The sequence below is a fragment of the Kogia breviceps genome, chromosome 3 (assembly GCF_026419965.1).
Source record: "Kogia breviceps isolate mKogBre1 chromosome 3, mKogBre1 haplotype 1, whole genome shotgun sequence".
In the NCBI taxonomy this organism is placed as follows: Eukaryota; Metazoa; Chordata; class Mammalia; order Artiodactyla; family Physeteridae; genus Kogia; species Kogia breviceps.
Genome location: NC_081312.1, coordinates 148,963,414 through 148,989,815, shown reverse-complemented (window position 1 = coordinate 148,989,815; position 26,402 = coordinate 148,963,414). Strand labels below are relative to the sequence as shown.

General features: G+C 39.9%; 1 protein-coding gene across 1 annotated transcript in view; it reads left to right on the top strand.

Annotated features, from left to right (window-relative positions):
- TMOD3 (tropomodulin 3) overlaps positions 1-26,402 on the top strand; it is an 85,606-nt gene that overhangs the window by 33,166 nt on the left and 26,038 nt on the right. The window contains exons 2-3 of the mRNA XM_059056297.2: positions 1,988-2,183; positions 7,244-7,400. Of these exons, the coding sequence (XP_058912280.1) occupies positions 2,058-2,183; positions 7,244-7,400 (283 nt within the window). The 5' untranslated portion in view covers positions 1,988-2,057. The remainder of the gene's footprint in view (positions 1-1,987; positions 2,184-7,243; positions 7,401-26,402) is intronic.

Sequence of the window (26,402 nt, the reverse complement as noted above, 5' to 3'; positions counted from 1 at the left end):
ATGTACGTATGTATGTATGTATGTACGTCTGCGTTGGGTCCTCATTTTTGTGTGCGGGCTTTCTCTAGTTGTGGCGAGTGGGGGCTACCCTTCGTTGCAGTGTGCAGGCTTCTCATTGTGGTGGCTTCTCTTGTTGTGGAGCACGGGCTCTACGCGCGTGGGCCTCAGTAGTTGTGGCACATGGGCTCAGCAGTTGTGGCTCACGAGCTCTAGAGCTCAGGCTCAGTAGTTGTGATACATGGGCTTAGTTGCTCAGTGGCATGTGGGATCTTCCCGGCCTAGGGCTTGAACCTGTGTTCCCTGGATTGGAAGGCGGATTCTTAACCACTGCATCACCAGGGAAGTCCTGTGCCATCGTCTTTAAAATTGCATTTTATGGTTAATATATTTGAAAGTGCTGATACCTTCTATTGAATCGTCTCCTCAGACTGTATTATTTTTAACTGAGAAAATACACTCTCAGGATACTTGGTAAGCTTGTTGTCTTAAAGTTGGAAATACAAAAATGTTTTCCAAACTTAGTAATGACAACAATGATAATTATGTGTTCAAAAAAGCGAAAAAAATACAAGGTAACTGCTCAACCAATGAAGTGCCAGTAGAACAGGAGTAAGCCAGACCTGTCTTGGGCAGTTACACAAAATGCCTGCAATTTAACATCTGCATAAGCACAGCTCTGTTAATTTGCTTGTTATTGGTCCCAGATGCTTGCTAGCTGACAGACCCCTGTGGTGAAACTTCCTGTCTTCATAGGAGATGAAAACACATAAAAGGGTCCATAAAATGTTACTAGTTTGAGGAGGAAAATATATTAGTTAAAATATTAAGTTGGGAAAACTTGGGAGAAGGGAGTAGAAAGTATATCCAAACTTTGAAGTACTGGGCGTTTTACAGCCAAGAAAAATTTAGCCAAATCAGGAAGTCTAAGGATTATTTCTTTTTCACATAGGAACATTTTATGAGGCAAATGATCTACACATATGGCTAGAATTTATAGAAATACTTCATTTTTACTTCATGCTTTTTGCAGTACTTATTTTAAGTATTTTTTTCCCTATAGAATTGTCCTGCTATATCTGGAAAGATGCTGCTTTTTGAGTCACTTCATAGCTGTTTGGGAGGGATGAACATGGTGAGGAAATGGTGAAGATCCTTTCCTACCACCAGACCCTCCTGACCAGTCTTGCCAGTCAGTGGATGACATATCCCAGCATGGTTTTGAGCATTTTGCTGAAACATTTTCAGAATGCTATGTTTTTTCCTTTAAAAATGCCTTTTCCTAATAAGAATGCTAGTATGTATTGGTTAGAATACATCTAATATTTCATATTTAAAAAATAATCAGTACACTTCAGAATTTTCTTTTATTTCAACTTGTAACCTAGATTACTTTGCCAAATAAATGTATTGTTTTCATAATGCAACAAAATATAAATTAGAAGAAAAAACGCAAAAAAAATTTTTAAATGAACCTTCTCAAAAAGTGTTTTTTCCATTGGCCATTCCTCCCATGGAGAGTATATTAATATCTCCCCTATATTAATATGAGTCAGAAAATAATCTTCTAAGCAATTTACAGGAAAACAAGCATGCCTCAAACATACTGTGCTTAAAGTATTCTGGTAGCAATCATTTGAAAGCAATTGATGGAAAAAATTATATTTTGGTAAATATTATAAGTTCTTCCCCCCTAAAACTCAGTTATCAGGAATCTAAATTCTGTCAAGTATCTGTTTTAATGGATTTCAATTTTATTCTCTTCTCCTCCTCTTTTTTCCTAGTGTGGCTTTTTGTTTTTGTTTGGCTGCTTTTTGTCAAGAAAAGACAAAAGGTAAAGACATTGAATGATTCATAGGCAAGGGTGGTGTGTGATATGTAGTCAAAGAATATATGACACATGGAAATTACATTTCATTTAACCTACAATTGATCTAACTAGGTGGGGATGACTTAATATTTTAAATGTTTTTGTTTCTTCTCTCCGTAGCTTTAAGAAAAAAAAAATAAGAAATCACTTCTGACTGTACTGAATAGCAATAATTAAGTAACTGCAAACCATGGCACTATCGTTCCGGAAGGACTTAGAAAAGTACAAGGACGTTGATGAAGATGAACTCCTTGGGAATCTATCAGAAATAGAACTGAAACAACTGGAAACTGTGCTGGATGATCTTGACCCTGAGGTAGGTGCTAGGCAATAAAGAGAAATGAAATAATTTTTCAAACCCTTTGATACTAAGTAGCTGCCTTTGAACAGTTAGCTTTTCCATGACTTTTCCCTGACACTGCCATCCCCCTCCTCCTCTTTATCCAAATGAACTTTTGGCCTCCTTTCCAGTACCCCCACTTCTTCCTGGTATCTCTAATGACATGACTGTTCTAAACCATTTTCTCCAACATTTTTATTTTCAAACATCTCCTGAAATTTTCTTCCCTTTAAGAAATCTTTTCTCTCTGGGCTGGGAAGAACGTTTTTGGTAAAATGCAGCAGATGATTAGCTCTTTGACATACGCCAGCCTCTATGCCTCTTCAGGGCTTCTGTACCAGGATGGCTGCAGCGTAGAGAGTGTCTCTAGAGGGTCCTTCATGACCTTAAATCTAATTATTACGTTTCTGAAAGATGCTGACCAAATTGGATCAAAGTTTCTAGTTATTGGTAGACTAGATCTAAGCAGACTCTGGGCAATACTGCAATCCATATGGAGCAGACCTGAATATATGTATATATGTTTTAGTTTGCAAAATGGCTGTTGCTTACCTTATGCATTACATAAGGCTAAGGTAGAGACCCTTGATCCTGGAATTGTTAATCCCTGGTATGTTTGGAGCGGTTGTTGTGGCAGGGCGTGTGCAGCTGGGAGGCACTGAGGGGAGAACACTAAGGTTGTGGCTCCTTGATCTGAAGGTAATGGCAATTTGCTAGGCTGCTTTTCTTTACCACATTTTATTATGACAAGACATTGTCTTTAAAAAAAAAAGACATTGACTTTTAGTGCCTTTTAAGGACTGTGGTAAGAGTTTGTTTTATGAAAGTGTTCTTGTCACTACCACACATTTATTTCCTGCTAGAAGGTTTTCTGATTTATATTGGGAACTATACTCCTTTTCTCAGCATTACTTTAGCACTTGGGTAATATGTCAATACCACTGATCAAATCCCTTAACCATAATTGTTACTATAAGGAAGAGTTTTCAGTGCACCTAAGTCTGTGGGGTAACTCAGAATAACAGTGCTGTTTTGCATGTCACAGCAGTATCTGCTCCAGGCAATTCAACCTATCAGACCTATTTGAATCAAATGGTAGGAGCATAAGAGTTCATCTGGTCCAGCGTTTCTCAACCCTGGCGCTGTTGACATTTGTGGCTGGATAATTCTTTGCTGTGGGGCTGCCGTGTACATTGTAGGGTGTTTTGCAGCATCCCTGGCCTCTACTCACAACATACTAATAGCATACCCTCCTGATTTAAAATGTACCTAGGATTTTGTTTTAATCGCGTCTGGTAAGATACCATACAATACATGGAAATTTCCTTGAAAGAAGAGTTTATTACTTTCAGTTCCCAACAGCAGGAGGCTCACCAAGCCACCCAGGGCCACATGGGGGAGCTGTTGGGTTGGTCAGGAGGTAGGAGTGAGGAGCAAGTGTGGCCCAGAACTTTTATTGTGTTTTCCAAGGGAAGGAATAGGTGAGACAGGGTGGGCAGATTTGAGCAAGTTTAGAATTGGATAGTTTGAATAATTTCAGTGGCTCTGGGCTACAGGAGTGGTCTCTAGTTGTCCAGTTCTTGGCCCTGGGCAGTTTAGGGCAGGGGAAGTATTGGCTTGGTGTGTGAAAGATGAAAGAGGTGGTTGGGGGTGTGGGCTCTGGAATGGCTGGTTTTCATATGAGAGGCACATGGCAGGGGCTGGGGGGGAGTTGTTTGCTATCCCTAGGAATTAGTTAGCCCTGGGAGGGGCAGTCTTTCCAGGTTTAGCAAGGCCCCCAAGATGTCAAAGCATCATAAAATACAGAAAATTTTAAAAGTGATTAATATGCCCTCCCCCCAACTGTGACAATAAAAAATGTTTCCAGGTATTGCCAATTGTCCCCTGGGGGGATGAAAACACCCCTGGTTGAGAAACACTGATCTAGCGCTTGCCCTCTGTTTCACAGATGGAAAACAAAAGTTAGGTGAATTGCCTCTGTTATTACAATTAGGGAAAGAACTGAGACTAGATCCTTTACTACCTGATTGATCCCTGGCAGAGTCTAGTGGTCTTTCTGTTAAACTACGGTAAGTCAGTCCCCTTTAACTTGTGCTTTATTCTATAGGTCTAAAAGCTGATGGCTTATATTTTCTTATTTGGAAATCCATGGCCTGCTTCTTGTATGGGGAGGCTTGAGTTCTAACTTCTGGATGTATTTTGCAACTCCCCAACCCTAGTTGTAACTTCCCCAACCTCAGATACTGTTAGCTGAGACTAGAAGAACAGTGATGTTTACTGACAGCTTGCCACTCGTTGGGTGACGTTTTTGGAAAGTGTTTCAGTAAAGGACCATGGGAGACAAGAGGGCCAGGGTAGCAGCAGCTACTTCAACCAGAGGAACACACTGCACCTTACAAAGTCTCAGAAGGTAGATAAGAGAAGAGCAGATGAAGTTTGTATATGGTGCTATTTTGTTATATTCTGGAGGGCTATTTTACTTTCCTTACTCTGCATTCAGTATATTTATTTGCTAACTTAACTGTGTTTTCTCAAAACTTCTGTCTCAAAAAGACAGCCAGCTAGCCTAGGCAAAAGGTTTTTTTTTATTTCTAAGACTGGGAATAAATTATTACAACAAAATTCCACTGCAAGGGAGAAGCATGTAATTTTAAGTGGAAGTCATTTTAATGAGATTTTTATCTATTTGTTAAGTAATTATGATCCATTAACTTTCTTGATTAAAGTGTGCTTCTAATAAAGCTTAGCTCATGGCCTCCAAAGCCAGTTAGCGCTCATTTATTTTGTGGTCAAAGACTGTTTTTAAGGAGCCAGGATTCCAGCAAATATATCATTTAAAACCTGTATGTTTGACTGGGGCTTGAACAGGCAGGTGGTATAATGCAACTCCATTGCTACCACCATGAAGTAGCAGTATGTATACATGTGCCTTATTGATGGTGAAGGAAAGTAACTTATATTAATTTGCCTTAACGAGCATTTTTCTTTAAAAGTATTCTCAAATTTTTATTCAATAAGTATTGGGGTGGGGGGAAACCTATAGATCTCAGGTACTATGCTAGGCTTAGGGATATGAGAGTGATCAAAACAAATGTGGTCTTTGCCCTCATGATGTATAGTCTGGTAGAAGTGTGAGGAATTAGACATTAATCAAATAATCATGCCATATATAAGAGCATATAACGGGAGGTCAGGAAAAGCTTTCCTTGGGGGAATGGAGCTGCAGTCTGAAAAATGAGTTGCAAAATAGGATGGACAGAACATTCCAGGGAAAGAAGTATATGGCAAGTACAAGGGAGGAGCAAGGGCTGATGTGGTTAGAATGGGAGGGTGTGTGAGATGAGGCTAGGATAACCTTGGGGGGTGGGAGTGAAGGTTGAAGAGTGTCAGCAACTGATCCAGGGAGACCAGCTGGGAGGCTAATGTAATAGTCCATCCCAGCTTGGATCATAGTGTAGACCAAAGTAATGGTATTGGAGATGGAGAAAAGTGAAGCAGTTTTTTAGGAAGTAAAAATGGATAGGACTTGATGGTTTGTTGAGAATGGATTCTTCATGTACAAGTCTTGTCTTGATTTCAAAGTCTGAGGGTAGAAATCTTGTGTTCCTTTTTTATATTCCTATAGACAATCTTGTATTGTAGAAACATTTTTGGTGCATGGTTAGGAAAAACCTCTTTTGTATTTCATCTTGATAGGTGAGCTTTCTGTGTTGTGCATATACCATTACATGAGGAAAACACAAAGGCGAATTTTATGAAAATTATTGTGGATTTCAGCAAATAGCCAAAGTTGAAGTGCCATATTTTCTAGTTATAAAATGAGTATTTCGGGGCTTCCCTGGTGGCGTAGTGACTGAGAGTCCGCCTGCCAATGCAGGGGACATGGGTTCGTGCCCCGATCCGGGAAGATCCCACATGCCATGGAGCGGCTGGGCCCGTGAGCCATGGCCGCTGAGCCTGCGTGTCCGGAGCCTGTGCTCCGCAACGAAAGAGGCCACAACGGTGAGAGGCCCGCGTACTGAAAAGAAAAAAAAAATTGGTATTTCTTATTATCATTATCCATATAAGATCACTCTGTAATGAAAAATGATCTTATAACACCTAGGAGATTCAGCATCCTTGCCAATATTGTGAGGTGTTGTAGAACAGAGTTGGCCCTTTTGTGTAACTTTTCTGGCCGCCTCCCATTTTCAAAGCAAAGAGTACTTGGGAATTGTGAGACAAGGTAGTATCACCTCTTCGGTTTTTGACAAGCAAAAATATGCGTCTCACATTGTTTAGTCACCTCTTGTTATTCCTGGGCTTAGTGAAAATACAGAGTAGAGACTAAAAGAGACAACTTTAGTCCATTGCCTCTCACCCCTCCCCCACTCTCAGTTACTCCATGCACTCAGAAAGGCTGTACCCAGGTGGAAACCTAGGGATATAACTCTTGCTGTGAGAATCTCTGAGTGTCTTGAGTAGCAGTGACAGTGGCTGCTGCAGATACGTCCTAGTGCTGATATATACACACATACGTACACGTAGAAGTTGAACCTTTGCATTTAAACACAAACAAGTAAACATTAATATCCTGATACCCTACTGTATGATATACATGTTTTTCTTCTGAGAAAGTCTTTATGATGAAATAGCAGACATTATGAAGGACTATGATGTATATAGTCATTTAACATTCTTTTGCAATGGAATTATTTTCTATGTATACATATATGCTGAGCTGTTATTAAGCATTACAAACTATTTTTCATTACTGTCCCAGGATACTTAAAAAGTAAAGGGTGTTTCCTGCTAGTAGAATACTTTCTGAAGAAAAGGTGAATGTGCCTATTTTAATAATAATGTAAGTGAATTCTACCTAATTTTAAAAAACTTTGTTTGGAACACTTTTATGTTGCTGCCCTAAACCCTGTAATGAAGTCTTTAATGCCTACATCCCATTCTAGTCTATAAATCTTTCTTAGATGGTAACATCTGGACGTATACAGCATTGGCATTCTTGCTGGTCATAATGGCTGATTCATTCTCTTTGGCAGAATGCCCTTCTGCCTGCAGGGTTCCGGCAGAAGAACCAGACATCAAAGTCTGCCACAGGGCCATTTGATAGAGAACACCTCCTTTCATATCTGGAGAAGGAAGCTTTGGAGCATAAGGACAGGGAAGACTATGTGCCCTACACTGGAGAAAAAAAAGGTAAGCACAGAATTTTGAAGTCACTATTTGACAGCACTTGATTTTTCTTCTTACAGGTAGGACTGGAGAAAATATTTTTAAAGGTGCATCATTGGGCTTCCCTGGTGGCGCAGTGGTTGAGAGTCTTCCTGCTGTTGCAGGGGACACAGGTTCGTGCCCCGTTCCGGGAAGATCCCACATGCCACGGAGCGGCTGGGCCCATGAGCCATGGCCGCTGAGCCTGTGTGTCCGGAGCCTGTGCTCCACAATGGGGAGAGGCCCGCATACCGCAATAAAAAAAAAAGGTGCATCGTTGGTAGCCTCAAAGATATGATACTGTTGACTTTAAAAATTATTAGCGGGGCTTCCCTGGTGGCGCAGTGGTTGAGAATCCGCCTGCCGATGCAGGAGACACGGGTTCGTGCCCTGGTCCGGGAAGATCCCACATGCCGCGGAGCAACTAAGCCCGTGAGCCATGGCCGCTAGGCCTGCGCGTCCGGAGCCTGTGCTCCGCAACGGGAGAGGCCACAACAGTGAGAGGCCCGCATACCGCAAAAAAAAAAAAAAAAAAAAAAAAATTATTAGCGGACTTTCCTGGTGGCGCAGTGGTTAAGAATCCTCCTGCCAATGCAGGGGACACGGGTTTGAGCCCTGGTCTGGGAAGATCCCACATGCTGCGGAGCAGCTAAGCCCGTGTGCCACAACTACTGAGCCTGCACTTTAGAACCCACGAACCACAGCTACTGAAGCCCGCACGCCTAGAGCCCGTGCTCCACAACAAGAGAAGCCACTGCAATGAGAAGCCTATGTACTGCAGCAAAGAGTAGCCCCTGCTCGCCACAACTAGAGAAAGCAAGTGCACAGCAACAAAGGCCCAACACAGCCAAAAATAAATAAATAGATTTAAAAAAAATTATTAGGTAATTTGGACACTTCCTTTATATTCACCTACTTGGCCAATAAGTTCCTTGTTAATGATTTGTTAGTGAGGTTTTATTACACAGTGATTTTTAGTTCTCTTTAGAATTCTTTAGTTCTCAACTGTAACAAATATTAAAAATGTACTGAGGTAAAATTTTAAGTGCACTACTGTATTACAAAATGCAGTGATGTCAAAGTGCCACTCAATTCTAACTCCTGTCTTGAAAGTGGAATGCCATAAAAAAATTCAGGACATATTTTCAAAGACTCTTACCCTACAGCCTTCCTTATTAATTCAGTGATTCACAACCATTATAATTGTCAGTGCTTCATAATCATTACTTTCAGGAAATTCTTCTAGTCCAAGTCCTTCCCATTGCAGATTTTTTGTTTTTAATTTATTTTATTTATTTATTTATTTTTGGCTGTGTTGTGTCTTCATTGCTGTACTCAGGCTTTCTCTAGTTGCAGCAAGCAGGGGCTACTCTTCGTTGTGGTGTGCAGGCTTCTCATTGCAGTGGCTTCTCTTGTTGCAGAGCACGGGCTCTAGGTGTGTGGGCTTCAGTAGTTGTGGCACATAGGCTCAGTAGTTGTGGCTTGCAGGCTCTAGAGCGCAGGCTCAGTAGTTGTGGCAGACGGGCTTAGTTGTTCTGCAGCATGTGGGATCTTCCCGGACCAGGGATCGAACCCGTGTCCCCTGCTTTGGCAGGCGGATTATTAACCACTGTGCCACCAGGGAAGCCCCCCATTGCAGATTTTGACCTTAGCTAGCCTCAGTGGAGAAAGAGTACAGCTATAATTTTAAAAGCTGTCTATATAATAACATTTAACATGAAGTAGGTTAAATTTCTCAGCTTTCAATACAGGTTGGCCTAAGAAGCCAGATTCTGCTTGCACTCCTATTTTTTTTTTTTTTTTTTTTTCGGTACTCGGGCCTCTCACTGCTGTGGCCTCTCCCATTGCGGAGCACCGGCTCCGGACGCACAGGCTCAGTGGCCATGGCTCACGGGCCCAGCCGCTCCGCGGCATGTGGGATCTTCCCGGACCGGGGCACGAACCCGTATCCCCTGCATCGGCAGGCGGACTCTCAACCACTGCACCACCAGGGAAGCCCTGCACTCCTATTTAAAATGCTGCGCATTGGGCTTCCCTGGTGGCGCAGTGGTTGGGAGTCCGCCTGCCGATGCAGGGGATACGGGTTCGTGCCCCGGTCCGGGAGGATCCCACATGCCGCGGAGGGGCTGGGCCCGTGAGCCATGGCCGCTGAGCCTGTGCGTCCGGAGCCTGTGCTCCGCAACGGGAGAGGCCACAGCAGTGAGAGGCCCGCGTACCACAAAAAAATAAAAAATAAAAAATAAAAAAAATAAAATGCTGCGCATGGAACACGGGGGAGTGGTGGCAGCAGTAGAGTTGATCTTCAGCTCTTCCAGGCACTGGTTTTACATCTGAATCCTTAGTAGTCCAGGAGGGGAGAATGGTTAGAGCATAGTGCTTTCTCCTAGTAAGGCTTTAGCTTTTTATTTGGGAAGGAAGCCCTTCTGACCACAACTCTGTTACATGGCTATCCCTTAGCTGCAGGGGAAGGTGGAAAATTCGTTTTAGTATTCCCACCTCTGTCATAGACGAAGGTTGTGAATGGCTTTTGAGTAGGTATTCCACAAGGTCTGCCCATGCCTTTTCAAAATTATCATCCCCAACCCCTCTGTTCTTTTTATTGACTCCATTTCCCCTTATCTCTAGTTGAGAATCACTACCTTAGATACTTGTATTAGTCAGGGTTCTCCAGAGAAATAGAACCAAAAGGGTGTGTGTGTGTGTGTGTGTGTGTGTGTGTGTGTGTGTGTGTGTGTGTGTGTGTGTGTGTGGAGAGAGAGAGAGAGAGACAGAGAGATTTATTCATTCATTCATTCATTCCTTTTTGCAAAAATTGAGGTATAGTTGATGTACAATTTATAAGTTTCAGGTATACAACACAGTGATTCACATTTTTAAAGGTTATATACTTCATTTAGTTATTATAAAATATTAGCTATATTCCCTCTGCTGTACAGTATATCCTTGTACCCTATTTATTTCTTTTTAAATATGTATTTATTTAGGCTGTGCTGGGTCTTAGTTGCGGCACACAGGATTTTGAGTTACAGCATGTGGACTCTTAGTTGCAGCATGCATGCGGGATTTAGTTCCCTGACCAGGGATCTAACCCAGGCCCCTTGCATTGGGAGCTTGGAGTCTTACCCACTGGACCACCAGGGAAGTCCCTATCCTATTTATTTTATACATAGTGGTTTGTACCTCTTAATACCCTATCCCTACTTTGCCCCCACCACCTTTCCTCTCCCCCTGGTAACCACTAGTTTGTTTTCTATATCTGTGAGTCTGTTTCTTTTTTGTTGTATTCACCAGTTTGTTTTATTTTTTTAATTCCACATATAAGTGATAACATGCGGTATTTGTCTTTCTCTGTCTGACTTATTTCACTAAGCATAATACCATCCAAGTCCATCCATGTTGTTGCAAATGGCAAAATTTCATTCTTTTTAATGGCTGAGTACTATTCCATTATACATACATACCACATCTTCTTTATCCGTTCATCTGTTGTTGGACACTTAGGTTGCTTCCATATCTTGGCTATTGTAAATAATGCTGCCATGAACATTGGGTTCATGTATCTTTTTTTTTTTTTTTTTTTTGTGGTACGCGGGCCTCTCACTGTTGTGGCCTCTCCCATTGCAGAGCACAGGCTCCGGATATGCAGGCTCAGCGGCCATGGCTCATGGGCCTAGCCGCTCCATGGCATGTGGGATCTTCCTGGACCAGGGCACGAACCCGTGTCCCCTGCATTGGCAGGCAGACTCTCAACCACTGCGCCACCAGGGAAGCCCCATGTATCTTTTTGAATTAACATTTTTGTTTTCTTCAGATGTATACACAGCACTGGAATTGCTGGATCATATAGTAGTTCTATTTTTAGTTTTTTGAGGAAGCTCCATACTGTTCTCCACAGTGGCTGCACCAATTTACATTCCCACCAAGGGTTCCCTTTTCTCCATGTCCTCACCAACTTTTGTTATTTGTGGGGTTTTTTTGATGATAGCCGTTCTGACATGTGTGAGGTGATATCTCATTGTGGTTTTAATTTGCATTTCTCTGGTGATTATGACATTGAGCACCTTTTTATGTGCCTGTTAGCCATCTCTTTGTCTTCTTCGGAAAAATCTCTCTTTAGGTCTTCTGCCCATTTATTAATCAAGTTGTTTGTTTTTTTGATGTTGTATTTTATGAGCTATTTATATATTTTGGGTATTAACCACTTATCAGTCATATCATTTGCAAGTATTTTTTCCCATTCAGTAGGTTGTCTTTTCATCTAGTCAGTGGTTTCCTTTGCTGTGCAAAAAGCTTTTAATTTTAATTAGTCCTGTTTGTTTATTTTTGCTTTTCTTTTGCCTTTGGCGACAGATCCAAAAAAATACTAAGATTTATGTCCAAGAGTGTTCTGCCTATGTTTTCTTCTAGGATTTTTATGGTTTCAGGTGTTACATTTAGGTCTTTAATCCATTTTGAGTTTATTTTTGTATATGGTGTTAGAGAATGTTGTAATTTCATTCTTTTACATGTAGCTGTCCAGTTTTCCCGGCACCACTTATTGAAGAGACTGTCTTTTTTCTATTGTATATTCTTGCCCCCTTTGTCATAGATGAGTTGACCATAGGCGCATGGGTTTATTTATGGGCCCTCTATGTGTCATGTTCTTCAGGCCAAGCCTTAAAAGCCATGTTACAGTATTGTAGACATGAAGAAGGGCAAGTTTACCTTCAACAATTGGAGAACTTTGGTTGCAGAGCTCTGTTTTGAAATATAGCTAAAAGACGGCTCTTGGCTTCTTAAAGCCACCCTGGAGCTCATCCTTAAATTGGTTGGCCTTGGTTATTCATAGTCACTAATATGCCTTCCTTTCTTTGGGTCTCATCCCCAAGATTTTGATCACATTCCAGAAGGTCCTCAGAATAATTCATCTACATCGTATTAGCATACCTTCCAATCAAGCTAAATGTGAATCCCCTCCTTAGCTCTGAGAATTCAGAAGCTTGTTTTTCTAAGCTGCCTCTCCAATGACCCTTTACCTGAACACCTGGGTTAAGTCCCAGGTTTCTTACTTAATGGCTTATTTCACAGGAGATAGACTTTCAGATGGAGGATGCCTTCCCAGACAGAAGAATTTCTCCTGGTTCTTCTTAAAAGAGTTTGCAAACCTGTTAAGAAATAAAAGAATTTTACTTTTTTGGTGTACTCAGACTAGTTAGAAAATGTGCCATTGTTCTCTAAACTAAATCATTTTTCATACTAAGATGACTGGTTTCAGAGTTCAGTCCCCAATGGCAGTATTAATTTTCTGTACCAGGGAATGTTATAGTGATTCACTCAGTGCCTTGAACTCCTTCCAAGTTATATGCCAGAATCTCATAGGGATCTCTCATTGTAAATTATTTTTAAAGATGACTTCAATTCTCTTTAAAAGAAAAATTGGGAACCACTAAAAGGAATAGTTATCCAACTACTTTCTTATATTCTGAGACCAAATGATGATTCATTATACTTGTTATTTTTTAACTTAAAGGCACACTCTTTCTGGAGCTAAAATTATACAGAACTGGTATGACAAAAGGGAATCCCCATAAAACTGAAAATTGGACATTTCATGATTTTTCTTTTTGACCACAAACAAAAACTATACACTCATGCCAAATTTTATCTTTCTAGATAATCTCAGAATGCCTCGAAAAGACCTACAGAGTAAGAACACTTGAGGGTTGTTATATAGAGATATATTAATAATTTCATTTTGTGATTTGTGAAATGGTTGTTTATAATTGTACATGTTACAGAATTAAAAGCATATGTCAACATCTGAGAAGGAGGAATTCATCCTAATTAGGTGAAATTCAAGGCATTATGTCTTTGATGCATTTTGGGAACATTTTGTCCTACAGTAATAAATGTTCTGCTTTTAATAACTGTAATTTTGTTGACAGCAAAAAAGATATTAGGCAGCTAATAAGGCACAGCTGACAAAAGATATATTAAGGATTATTTTAAAGTGCATTATTTACAGTAGAATCCACAATATATATCTGTTAAGTTCATCTAAATCTAACAAGCTCATGGTAGGAATGGTATCATGGTATCAAGTAATCCTGGTAGAGATTAATGGAAATGTCTTTGCTATGAGCCGACTATGTTCAAAACATTGAGAAACGAAGTGTGTAAGAAAATTAAAACAATAACATAATTGCAATATAATGTTCCTTTTGCTTGAAGATATAATATTAAAATGTTGGGAAGCTTTTTACCTCTTTCTCCTTGAAATGTTGCAGAAGATGTAACTGAGGCATAGACCAAGGGTGAAGGAGAGTATTTATCCAGCTCTTTCTCATTCCCGAGAATGGTGAAAATGCAGATTTCTGACTGGTTATTATTTCTCATCATATTTTTACATATCTTGAATTTTCTGTCTCCAGGATAGATAAGGCTCAGAGCCTTGCCATGGATTTGACACTTAGAGAAATAATTTGGCCCAGTTTTTAATACTTCTTACTGACTGTCATTTTGCTTTGCTTTGCCAGGAGTCTTCCTCCCCACATCTAACATCACACTTTACCCTTACCTAGTCTAAGACTTTTTTTTTTTTTTTTTTTTTTTTTTGTGGTACGCGGGCCTCTCACTGTTGTGGCCTCTCCCGCTGTGGAGCACAGGCTCCGGATGCGCAGGCTCAGTGGCCATGGCTCACAGGCCCAGCTGCTCCACGGCATGTGGAATCTTCCCGGACCGGGTCACGAACCCGTGTCCCCTGCATCGGCAGGCGGACTCTCAACCACTGCGCCACCAGGGAAGCCCCCTAAGACTTTTTTTCCCCTCATTATCCCTTATTTCATAGACTAGAGCCTGCTGCACCTTGTACACTCTCTCCTGTGCATCACCAAAGAATCCCTCCCTTTAAGCCACCGACACTCCTAGGTTGGGCTCCTCCCCTCCTTGAAGAGCACTGCTGTGCTCCCAGTTGGCCCTTGGGGTAGAGCCATCTATTATTTCTGGTGGTTTCCCTTCCTCTCCTGGATAAAGGAATGCCCTTGGGTTTTCTTCCCAAGAGTCTCCTATGCCCTGCTCTGCTAACTAAAGGTGAATTTACCCAGATTGCCTTAAACTAAGGGTTCTCATATACTTTCTAGATTTTTTATTCACAGTTACCTTAGCCTTCCAGAAAACTTACTATAGTCACTCTTTTAAAAGATGCTTCCCTCATCTTTCTGAGTACATGATTTCTTTTTGGAGGAAAGGCAGACTTGATTCCTTAAACCAGAAGGATCAGTTATAAACTGCGTAAATCAGCAAGATTATGTAACTGCGAGTGTGCAGTTGGTTTCCACTAAATTCAAGATAAAGACTGGCTCTATTTTTGTACTCAAAAATCTCATAAATTCTAAATGTCCTTTATATACCTCTAAAAAGTGGTCTTATCAGGCACTGATATGTAGACTGGGCTATTTAAATTAGTCATGCAGATGCAGGCATCTCCTTTGGAGACTAGTCACTGTATCTTTTGAATGATTCACTCACTACTCCTTTGGGGTGAGGAGTTAGTCTGATGGTCCTTTGGGGTGAGGAGTTAGTCTGATGGATTGTTCATGTTTTATGGGAAACTTTCCCTTTATAAACATACCCACTCTGGATATTCCTTTCCCTCCAACATGTCTGTATATAATTTGCATACCACAGAATTTTGATTTTAATTGTTCCAGAATCATACACTGTGAGGCTCTGTTATTAGGTTTTTTCTTTTTAAATAGATCTTTATTGGAGTATAATTGCCTCACAATACCATGATAGTTTCTGTTGCACAACAAAGCGAATCAGCCATATGCATACACATGTCCCCATATCCCCTCCCTCACGAGCTTCCCTCCCATCCTCCCTATCCCACCCCTCTAGGTCATCACATAGCACCGAGCCTATCCCCCTGTGCTATGCTGCTGCTTCCCACCAGCCAACTGTTTTACATTCGGTAGTGTATATATGTCGATGCCACTCTCACTTCACCCCAGCTTCGCCCTCCCACCCAATGTCATCAAGTCCATTCTCGATATCTACCTCTTTATTCCTGCCCAGCAACTAGGTTCATCAATATCTTTTTTTTTTTTTTAGATTCCATATATATACGTTAGCATACAGTATTTGTTTTTCTCTTTCTGACTTACTTCACTCTGTATGACAGACTCTAGGTCCATCCACCTCACTACTCATAACTCAATTTCGTTTCTTTTTATGGCTGAGTAATATTCCATTGTATATATGTGCCACATCTTCTTTATCCATTCATCTGTCGATAGATATTTAGGTTGGTTCCATGTCCTGGCTATTGTAAATAGTGCTGCAGTGAACAATGTAGTGCACGTCTCTTTTTGAATTATGGTTTTCTCAGGGTATACACCCAGTAATGGGATTGCTGGGTCATATGGTAGTTCTATTTTTAGTTTTTTAAGGACCCTTCATACTATCTTCCATTGTGGTTGTATCAATTTACATTCCCACCAACAGTGTAGGAGGGTTCCCTTTTCACTACACCCTTTCCAGCATTTATTGTTTCTAGATTTTTTGATAATGGCCATTCTGACTGGCGTGAGGTGATACCTCATTGCAGTTTAGATTTGCATTTCTCTAATTTTTAGTGATGTTGAGCATCTTTTCATGTTCCTCTTGGCCATCTGTATGTCTTCCTTGGTAAACTGTCTATTTAGGTCTTCTGCCCATTTTTTAACTGGATTGTTTGTTTATTTGACATTGAGCTCCATGAGCTGTTTGTATATTTTGGAGATTAATCCTTGTCTGTTGTTTCATTTGCAAATATTTTCTCCCATTCTGAGGGTTGTCTTTTTGTTTTGTTTATGATTTTCTTTGCTGTGCAAAAGCTTTTAAGTTTAATTAGGTCCCATTTGTTTATTTTTGTTTTTATTTCCATTACTCTAGGAGGTGGGTCTAAAAAGATCTTGCTGTGGTTATCTCAAAGAGTGTTTTTCCTATGTTTTCCTCTAAGAGTTTTATAGTGTCTGGTCTTACATTTAAGTCTTTAATCCATTTGGAGTTATTTTGTGTGTATGGTGTTAGGTAGTGTTCTAATTTCATTCTTTTACATGTAGCTGTCCAGTTTTCCCAGCACCACTTATTGAAGAGGCCGTCTTTTCTCCATTGTATGTTCTTGCCTCCTTTGTCGTAAATTAGGTGCCCATATGTATGTGGGTTTATCTCTGGGCATTCTATCCTGTACCACTGATCTGTCTTTCTGTTTTTGTGCCAGTACCATACTGTCTTGATTACTGTAGCTTTCTGGTATAGTTTGATGTTGGGGAGCCTGATTCCTCCAACTCCGTTTTTCTTTCTCAAGATTGCTTTGGCTCTTCAGGGTCTTTTGTATTTCCATACAAGTTGTAAGATTTTTTGTTCTACTTCTGTGAAGAATGCCATTGGTAGTTTGATAGGGATTGCATTGAATCTGTATATTGTAGTATAGTCATTTTCACAATATTGATTCTTCCAATCCAAGAACATGGTATATTTCTCCATTTGTTTATGTCATCTTTGATTTCTTTCATCAGTGTTTTATAGTTTTCTGAGTACAAGTCTTTCGCCTCCATAGGCAGGTTTATTCCTAGGTATTTCATTCTTTTTGTTGCAATGGTAAATGGGAGTGTTTCCTTAATTTCTCTTTCTGATTTTTCGTTGTTGGTGTATAGGAATGCCAGAGATTTCTGTGCATTAATTTTGTATCCTGCAACTTTACCAAATTCATTGATTAGTTCTAGTAGTTTTCTGGTGGCATCTTTAGGATTTTCTATGTATAACATCATGTCATCGGCAAACAGTGGCAGTCTTACTTCTTCTTTTCCAATTTGTATTCCTTTTATTTCTTTTTCTTTTCTGATTGCCATGGCTAAGACTTCCAAAACTATGTTGAATAATAGTGGTGAGAGTGGACATCCTTGTCTTGTTCCTAATCCTAGTGGAAATGCTTTCAGTTTTTCACCATTGAGAATGATGCTTGCTGTTGGTTTGTCATATATGGCCTTTATTATGTTGAGGTAGTTTCCCTCTAAGTCCACTTTCTGGAGAGTTTTTATCATAAATTGGTGTTGAATTTTGTCGAAAGCTTTTTCTGCATCTATTGAGATGATCAGATGGCTTTTATTCCTTAATTTGTTAATGTGGTGTATCACATTGATTGATTTGCATATATTGAAGAATCCTTGCATCCCTGGGATAAATCCCACTTGATCATGGTGTATGGTCCTTTAAATGTGCTGTTGGATTCTGTTTACTAGTATTTTGTTCAGGATTTTTGCATCTATATTCATCATTGATACTGGTCTATGATTTTCTTTTTTGTGTGATATCCTTTTCTGGTTTTGGTATTAGGGTGATGGTGGCTTTGTAGAATGAATTTGGGAGTGTTTCTCCCTCTGCAATTTTTTGGAAGAGTTTGAGAAGGATGGGTGTTAGCTCTTCTCTCAGTGTTTGGTAGAATTTGCCTGTGAAGCCATCTGGTCCTGGACTTTTGTTTGTTGGAAGATTTTAAATTACATTTTCAATATCAATATTTGTGATAGGTCTGTTTATATTTTCTAATTCTTCCTTGTTCAGTCTTGGAAAATTGTACCTTTCCAAGAATTTGTCCATTTCTTTGTTGTTGTCCATTTTATTGGCATATAGTTGTTTGTAATAGTCCCTTATAATCCTTTGTATTTCTGCAGTGTCAGTTGTGATTTCTCCTTTTTCATTTCTAGTTTTATTGATTTGTGTCCTCTCCCTTTTTTTCTTGATGTGTCTGGCTTAGGGTTTATCAATTTTGTTTATCTTCTCAAAGAATCAGCTGTTAGTTTTATTGATCTTTGCTATTGTTTTCTTCATTTCTATTTCATTTATTTCTGCTCTGAGCTTTATGATTTCTTTCCTTCTACTGACTTTGGGTTTTCTTTGTTCTTCTTTCTCTAGTTGTTTTTTTTTTTTTTGTGGTATGTGGGCCTCTCACTGTTGTGGTCTCTCCCGTTGCAGAGCACAGGCTCTGGACGTGCAGGCTCAGTAGCCATGGCTCATGGGCCCAGCTGCTCCGCGGCATGTGGGATCTTCCCAGACTGGGGCACAAACCCGTGGCCCCTGCATCGGCAGGCAGACTCTCAACCACTGCGCCACCAGGGAAGCCCTCTCTAGTTGTTTTAAGTGTAGGGTTAGATTGTTTATTTGAGATTTTTCTTGTTTCTTGAGGGGAGATTGAATTGCTATAAACTTTCCTCTTAGAACTGCTTTTGCTGCATCCCATACGGTTTGGGTTGCTGTGTTTTTGTTGTCATTTGTTTCTATGTATTTTTTTTTTTTTCTTTTTGATTTCTTCAGTGATCTCTTGGTTATTTAGTAGCACATTGTTTAGCCTTCATATATTTGTGGTTTTTACAGTATTTTTCCTGTAATTGATTTCCAATCTCATAGCATTGTGGTCAGAAAAGATGCTTGGTATGATTTCACTTTTCTTAAATTTTCTGAGGCTTGATTTATGACCCAAGATGTGATCTGTCCTGGAGAATGTTCCACGTGCAGTTGAGAAGAAAGTGTATTCTGCCACTTTTGGGTGGAATGTTCTATAAATATTAATTAGATCTATCTGGTCTGTTGTGTCATTTAAAGCTTGTGTTTCCTTATTTGTTTTCTGTTTGGATGATCTGTCCATTGGTGTAAGTGGGGTGTTAAAGTCCCCTACTATTATTGAGTTACTGTCGATTTCTCCCCTCATGGTTTTTAGCATTTGCCTTATGTATTGAGGTGCTCCTATGTTGGGTGTATAAACATTTATAATTGTTATATCTTCTTCTTGGATTGATCCCTTGATCATTATGTAGTGTCCCTCCTTACCTCTTGTAACAGTCTTTATTTTAAAGTCTATTTTATCTGATATGAGTATTACTACTCCAGCTTTCTTTTGATTCTCATTTGCATGGAATATCTTTTTCCATCCCTTCACTTTCAGTCTGTATGTGTCCCTAGGTCTGAAGTGGGTCTCCTGTAGACAGCATATATATGGGCCTTGTTTTTGTATCCATTCAGCCAGTCTGTGTCTTTTGGTTGGGACATTTAATCCATGTACATTCAAGGTTATTATCGATATGTATGTTCCTATTACATTTTCTTAATTGTTTTGGGTTTGTTTTTGTGGGTCTTTTTCTTCTCTTGTGTTTCCCGCTTAGAGAAGTTTCTTTAGCATGTGTTGTAAAGCTGGTTTGGTGGTGCTGAATTCTCTTAGCTGCTGTTTGTCTGAAAAGCTTTTGACTTCTCCATCAAATCTGAATGAGATCCTTGCTGCGTAGAGTAATCTTGGTTGTAGTTTTTTCTCTTTCATCACTTTAAGTATATCCTGCCACTCCCTTCTGGCCTGCAGAGTTTCCACTGAAAACTCAGCTGATAACCTTATAGGGATTCCTTTTTATGTTATTTTTTGTTTTTCCCTTGCTGCTTTTAATATTTTTTCTTTGAATTTAATTTTTGTTAGTTTGATTAATATATGTCTTGGTGTGTTTTTCCTAGGGTTTACCCTGTATGGGACTCTGCTTCCTGGACTTGGGTGACTATTTCCTTTCCCATATTAGGGAAATTTTCCACTCTAATCACTTCAAATATTTTTTCAGACCCTTTCTTTTTCTCTTCTTCTGGGACCCCTATAATTCGAATGGTGGTGCATTTAGTGTTGTCCCAGAGGTCTCTGAGATTTTCTTCAATTCTTTTCATTCTTTATTCTGCTTTCGGCAGTTATTTCCACCATTTTGTCTTCCAGCTCACTTATTCATTCTTCTGCCTCTGTTATTCTGTTATTGATTCCTTTTAGTGTATTTTTCATTTCAGTTATGGTGTTGTTCATCTGTTTGTTTGTTCTTTAGTTCTTCTAGACCTTTGTTAAACATTTCTTGTATTTTCTCAATCCATGCTTGCATTCTGTTTCCGAGATTCTGGATCGTCTTTACTATCATTACTCTGAATTCTTTTTCAGGTAGATTGCCTATTTCCTCTTCATTTGTTTGGTCTTGTAGGTTTTTACCTTTTTCCTTCATCTGTGACATATTTTTTTGCTGTCTCTCTTTTTTTTTTTAATGAGTGGGATTGTGTTTCTGTTTTACTGGTTGTTTGCCCTGAGGCTTCCAACACTGGAGTTTGTAGGCTATTGGGTAGAGCTGGGTCTTGGTGCTGAGATGAGGAAGTCTATGAGATCTCACTCTGATGAATATTCCCTGGGGTCTGAAGGTGTCTGTTAGTCCAGTGGTTCAGACTCAGAGCTCCCACTGCAGGAGCTTCCACCCAAGCCCGTGCTAGCAAATCAAGATCCTGCAAACTGCATGGGGTGGCAAAAAAAAAAAGAGAACAATAACAAAGTAAAAAAAAAAAAAATTAGACTAGGAAACTAACAGATATGTTAGAAAGAATGTAAAAATAAAAATATAGATGAGTCAACAAGTGGAAGGTACATCAGTACCACAATAGTAAAAAAAAGAAGAGGAGGGAAAAGAAAAATAATAATAAATAAAAGGAGAGGGGGAAGGCCTTGGCTGTGGAGAGCAGGGCCTAAGCAAGGGCGAGGTTTGGGTGGTTGGCAGGGCCAATGCTCAGAACCCACAGCACTGGAAAAGGCCCTGGGGGCTGTGTGGGGTGGGGCTTAGGCTCAAGGAACTGAAGAGTCCCAGTCTCAGAGGGCAGGGGACCTCACCTGGGAGTACAGCAGGCTTCCTGGGCTTGAGTGGGTGGGGCAAACACCCTCCTCTCCTCTCCTGCTCCTCCGGTCTGGGGTGTGGGAGGGCCCCTCCCGCCTGCATCTCCTGATCTCCCTGGCCTCCCTCCTGTGCCCCCAGGACCCATGTGGCCTGGATGGGGCTTTGGAAAGGTGGGGAACCGGCTTGGGAGCTCAGCAGGCTCCCCAGCCCCAGTGGTCCAGGCGATCATCCTCCACTTCTCTCCCCTCTCCCGCTCGTCCCGGAGAGTCCATCCCACCTGCCTCTCCTGATCTCTCCGGCTTCAGGGGTGCCGATCTTGTCTGGCCTCTACTTCTCCTCCCCCCTCAGTCCCCCTACGTCCTACTGGTTCACTCTGGGGTTCCTCCCGTCTCCTTGGGGGTTAGAGTCCTTCATCAGTGGCCGGCACATGCCCTAGTTGTGGGGAGACGCTAACTTCCCGTCCTCCCACACCACCATCTTGACTTCTCCCCCCATGTTTTTTCTTTTTAGTTGATTTAAGCTTGTATATCCTCTTGATGCATTGCCCATTTTGTCATTATGGAATGACCTTCTTTATCCCTGGTAATATTCTGTGCTGTGAAATCTACTTAGTCTGATATTAATATAACCAATCTTGCTTTCTTTATATTAGTATTAACATAGTATATCTTTTCTATTTGTCCCATCAGTTCTTTGTTCTCTTTCCTCCTTTTTTTTTGTTTCATATCTTCCATGTCTCTATATGACATTTGAACATATGGAATATAATTATAATAACTTTTAATATCCTTACCTGCCAATTTTATCATCTGTCATTGCTCAGTCAGTTTTGATATATTGATTTTTTTTTTCTCTTCCTTATGGGTCAAATTTCCCTGCTTGTTTGCATGCTGGTAATTTTTTATTGGATACCAGACATTATGAATTTTAACTTTTTGGGTGCTGGATATTTTGATACCCCTATAAATAGTCTTGAGTTTCATTCTGAGAAGAGATTAAGTTACTTGGAAACAATTTGGTCATTTGATGCTTTAGGGTCTTGCTTTTCAGATTTGTTAGGTGGGACTGGAGCAGTGTTCAGTCTAGGGCTCATTATTTCTCCACTACTAAGGCAAGACTCTCCTGAGTTCCCTACCCAGTGCCCTGTGAATTATGAGGTTTTCCAGTCTGGCTGGTGGGAGCACATTCTATTCCCAGCCCTGCATGAGCCTGTGCACTGTTATTTCTAATTTTTTTCAGATGGTTTTTTTTCCTTGGCCCAAGGTAGTTTCATCATACACATGTGCTGCTCTGCTGAACACTAAAAGGCAGCCCTCTGCAGATCTCCAGAGTGTGCTGTGTAACTCTGTCCTCTCTGGCACTCTGTTCTATAAATGCTGGCTGCCCTCGTCTTTCTGGACCTCAGCTGTGTCTCTTTGGTTCAGATAGTTCCCCAGGCTCTGCCTGGGTTCTGTTCCCTGTGCTGCAGCCTGGACACTTTTCTCCAGGCAGTAACCTGGGCAGTCATGGAGCTCACTTTGTTTCTCATCTCACAGCAATCACTGTTCTTTCTTGCCTGATGATCAGTGTCTTATAAACTTTCTTATATTTTGTCCATTTGGGGGTTGTTTCAGTCATGGGTAAATTCTGACCCTATTATTCCATCTTGGCCAGAAGTGGAAGTCTCCAGAATCATATACAGTAGATATCCTGCTTCCCCAACTAGAGTATAAACTCTCCTCAAAGTAAGGAATCTCATATTTCATTTAACTTATGCTATCTTTCTAGCTTATTATCTAGTATATACAAGCTCACTAAACATTTGTTGAATAAAGAAGCATTTATTGGTGATCATATTGTAGTATTGAGCAGGTGTCATGTGTGCTGTTGGGTCAAACCAAAAATGCCTTTCCAGTATCTGCCCCCTCATCCTTTGGTTTGGTTGATTTGAGGTTTGTGCACTTCCTGTCAAAAGGATATCCCAAAGCCCCCTGTGGAGATTATAGTGGCCTAGTTCCCTTAAATCTTTTCTGGAACAGGGTAGCTTATAAACATACACATAGTAAAATTAGCTAGGGCCTTTCACCTCTGTAGAAATGAAATAACTAAGAGACTCCTCTGTTTCTAGTTATTGTACATTTTATATGCTTAGCAAGGATGGGACCATGGCTAAGATAATTCTTAACATTGTGGTAGCTGTAACTTGATATCAGAGCAAAAGAGAGGAGGACTTGTGAAGAAAGGTCCTGGCAATAAAATTGTTAACATGGTTCATAGTATCTTACTTATTTTAGAACAATAACAAGGATCTTGGCAAGATATTCCTTTTTTTTTTCCTCCTCTTGGCACAAACACAGGTTTGGATAAATGCCATGCATTTAAGCTACCATTATATGAATTCTTATCTTGGTTTCTTCTATTTCCTTAGCTGCCATTTTGTAGTTACAGAAACATTACTGAACTCTTTCAACATTCTTAGCAACCAAGAGTCATAGCCCTGTTTTTGTTTTGTTTCATTTGGGGGTGGCAAACATATCTTTTCATACTTGTCTAAGAGATTTTTTCTGATCTTGTCATTGCTTATTTTCATATTTTGCTACAATGTAAAGAACTGTAATTTCAGTTTTTAAAAAATCCAGTTTTAGATGTTGCTTTGTTAAATAAGGTATTTAGATAGAATGCTGTATACTGCAGAATAGAAGTGAATAATCATTTTTTAAGACATTATGTTACTTCAAATAAATACAAATATTAAAAGTTATAAGTCAGAGCTTTTTGACCATATTTTAAGGAGAGGAAAAGTAAAATTAGATCAGTACAGGAGTACTCATCCTAATCTTTTCAGAGCTGTAATTATTCAGATTAGCACTTTATCAACATGAGTAGGTAAAAATCAGAATCATGTAGAGAGCTTTTTCAAAAATATCCATGCCTAGTCAATCTTCATTTTCTGAGTTTAGGAGTCACTGATATAGGGCTTCCCTGGTGGGGCAGTGGTTAAGAATCCACCTGCCAATGCACGGGAAATGGGTTCAAGCCCTGGTCCAGGAAGATCCCACACACTGCAGAGCAACTAAGCCCATGTTCCACAACTACTGAGCCTGTGCTCTAGAGCCCATGAGCCACAGCTACTGAAATCCATACTCCTAGAGCCTGTGCTCCGCAACAAGAGAAGCCACCACAATGAGAAGCCCTCACACCGCAACAAAGAGTAGCCCCTGCTCGCCACAACTAGAGAAAACCCATGTGCAGCAACAAAGACCCAACTCAGCCATAAATGAATGAATGAATGAATGAATGAATGAATTTTTTAAAAGGAATCACTGATAAAGAAACAACAACCTCCTGGGTTGTTTGTTTTGGAAAACGCACTGTGTCTCTCTCACGTACACATGCAAGAACTACCATATGACTCAGCAATCCCACTACTGGGCATATACCCTGAGAAAACCGTAATTCAAAGAGTCATGTACCAAAATGTTCATTGCATCTCTATTTACAATAGCCAGGAGATGGAAGCAACCTAAGTGTCCTTCATCAGATGAATGGATAAAGAAGATGTGGCACATATATACAATGGAATATTAATCAGCCATAAAAAGAAACAAAATTGAATTATTTGTAGTGAGGTGGATGGACCTAGAGTCTGTCATACAGAGTGAAGTAAGTCAGAAAGAGAAAGACAAATACCGTATGCTAACGTATATATATGGAATCTAAAAAAAAAAATGTCATGAAGAACCTAGGGGTAAGATGGGAATAAAGACACAGACCTACTAGAGAATGGACTTGAGGATATGGGGAGGGGGAGGGGGAAGGGTAAGCTGTGACAAAGTGAGAGAGTGGCATGGACATATATCACTACCAAACGTAAAATAGATAGTGGGAAGCAGCCGCATAGCACAGGGAGATCATCTTGGTTCTTTGTGACCGCCTAGAGGGGTGGAATAGGGAGGGTGGGAGGGAGGGAGACTCAAGAGGGAAGAGATATGGGAACATATGTATATGTATAACTGATTCACTTTGTTATAAAGCAGAAACTAACGCACCATTGTAAAGCAATTATATTACAATAAAGATGTTAAAAAAAAAGGAATTCCAGAGAAAATAAGAACAAATAATTAACATGTGTCTATTGTGTTTACTGTATACCAGTTGCTTTATATATGTTAAATCATTTTATCAGAATGAGACTAAATTTCTATAAAGAATAATGCATGATTTTTAAAAAAACATCAGAAGAAAGATGATCATAATAAAATGGTATACTAATTTTGTTAACAGATGGTTTTGGATAAAAGCAGTATCAAATTTACACATTTCCCTTCCCTTTGCAAACGTATGTGTGCACGCGTGCGCGCACACACACACACACACACACACACACACAGAATACCTATATGTCAAATAAAAGCTGAACATTTCACTCATCCTGCAAGACATTGAGGGCACAAATCACATTAACCATTATAATGGAGATCTATTTATCAACCTCTCTTAGTAATTAAGATTTGTAACTTAAATCTAATTTATATGAGACTAATTTAAATTAACACACGTTTAGAAACGTATTTTCTGTTAATATGGAATCAATGAAGCAGTTTGCTAATTATGTATTTCCCAGAGAACAGCTGATTTTAACTAAGAAGCACAAACACTATCTGGCTGAATGTGTTTAAGGTGCAACTCACATCATAAAATTTACCCATTTAAAGTGTACAATTCAATGGTTTTTAGTACATTCACAGAGTTGTATAACTATCACCATAATCTTAAGTTTAGAACATTTTTATCATCCCAAAAGGAAACCCTGTACCTATGAATAGTCTCGATTCCTCACTCTATTCTTCAGCCCCAGAAAACCACTAATCAACTTTTTCTCTCTAAATTTGCCTATTCTGGACATTTCAAATAAATGGAATCATACAATATGTATTTATGACTGACTTCACTTAGCCTAGTGTTTGGGAGTTTCATCTGTGTCTTAGCATGTTTCAGTGTTTCATTCCTTTTTATGGATGAATAGTATTTCATTGTATGGAAACACACACTGTTTCTCCATTTATCAGTTGATGGGCATTTGGATTGTTTCCACTTTTTAGCTATTATGAATAATGCTGCTGTGAACACTTGTGTACAATTTGCTATGTATACCTAGTGGAATTGCTGGGTCACTTAGTAACTATTTTTTAACAATTTGAAGAACTGCCAAATTGTTTTCCAAAGTGGCTGCACCATTTTACATTCCCACCAGCAATGTATTAGGGTTCTCATTTCTCCACGTCCTGGCCAACTCTTGTCTGTAGGTTTGATTATAGCC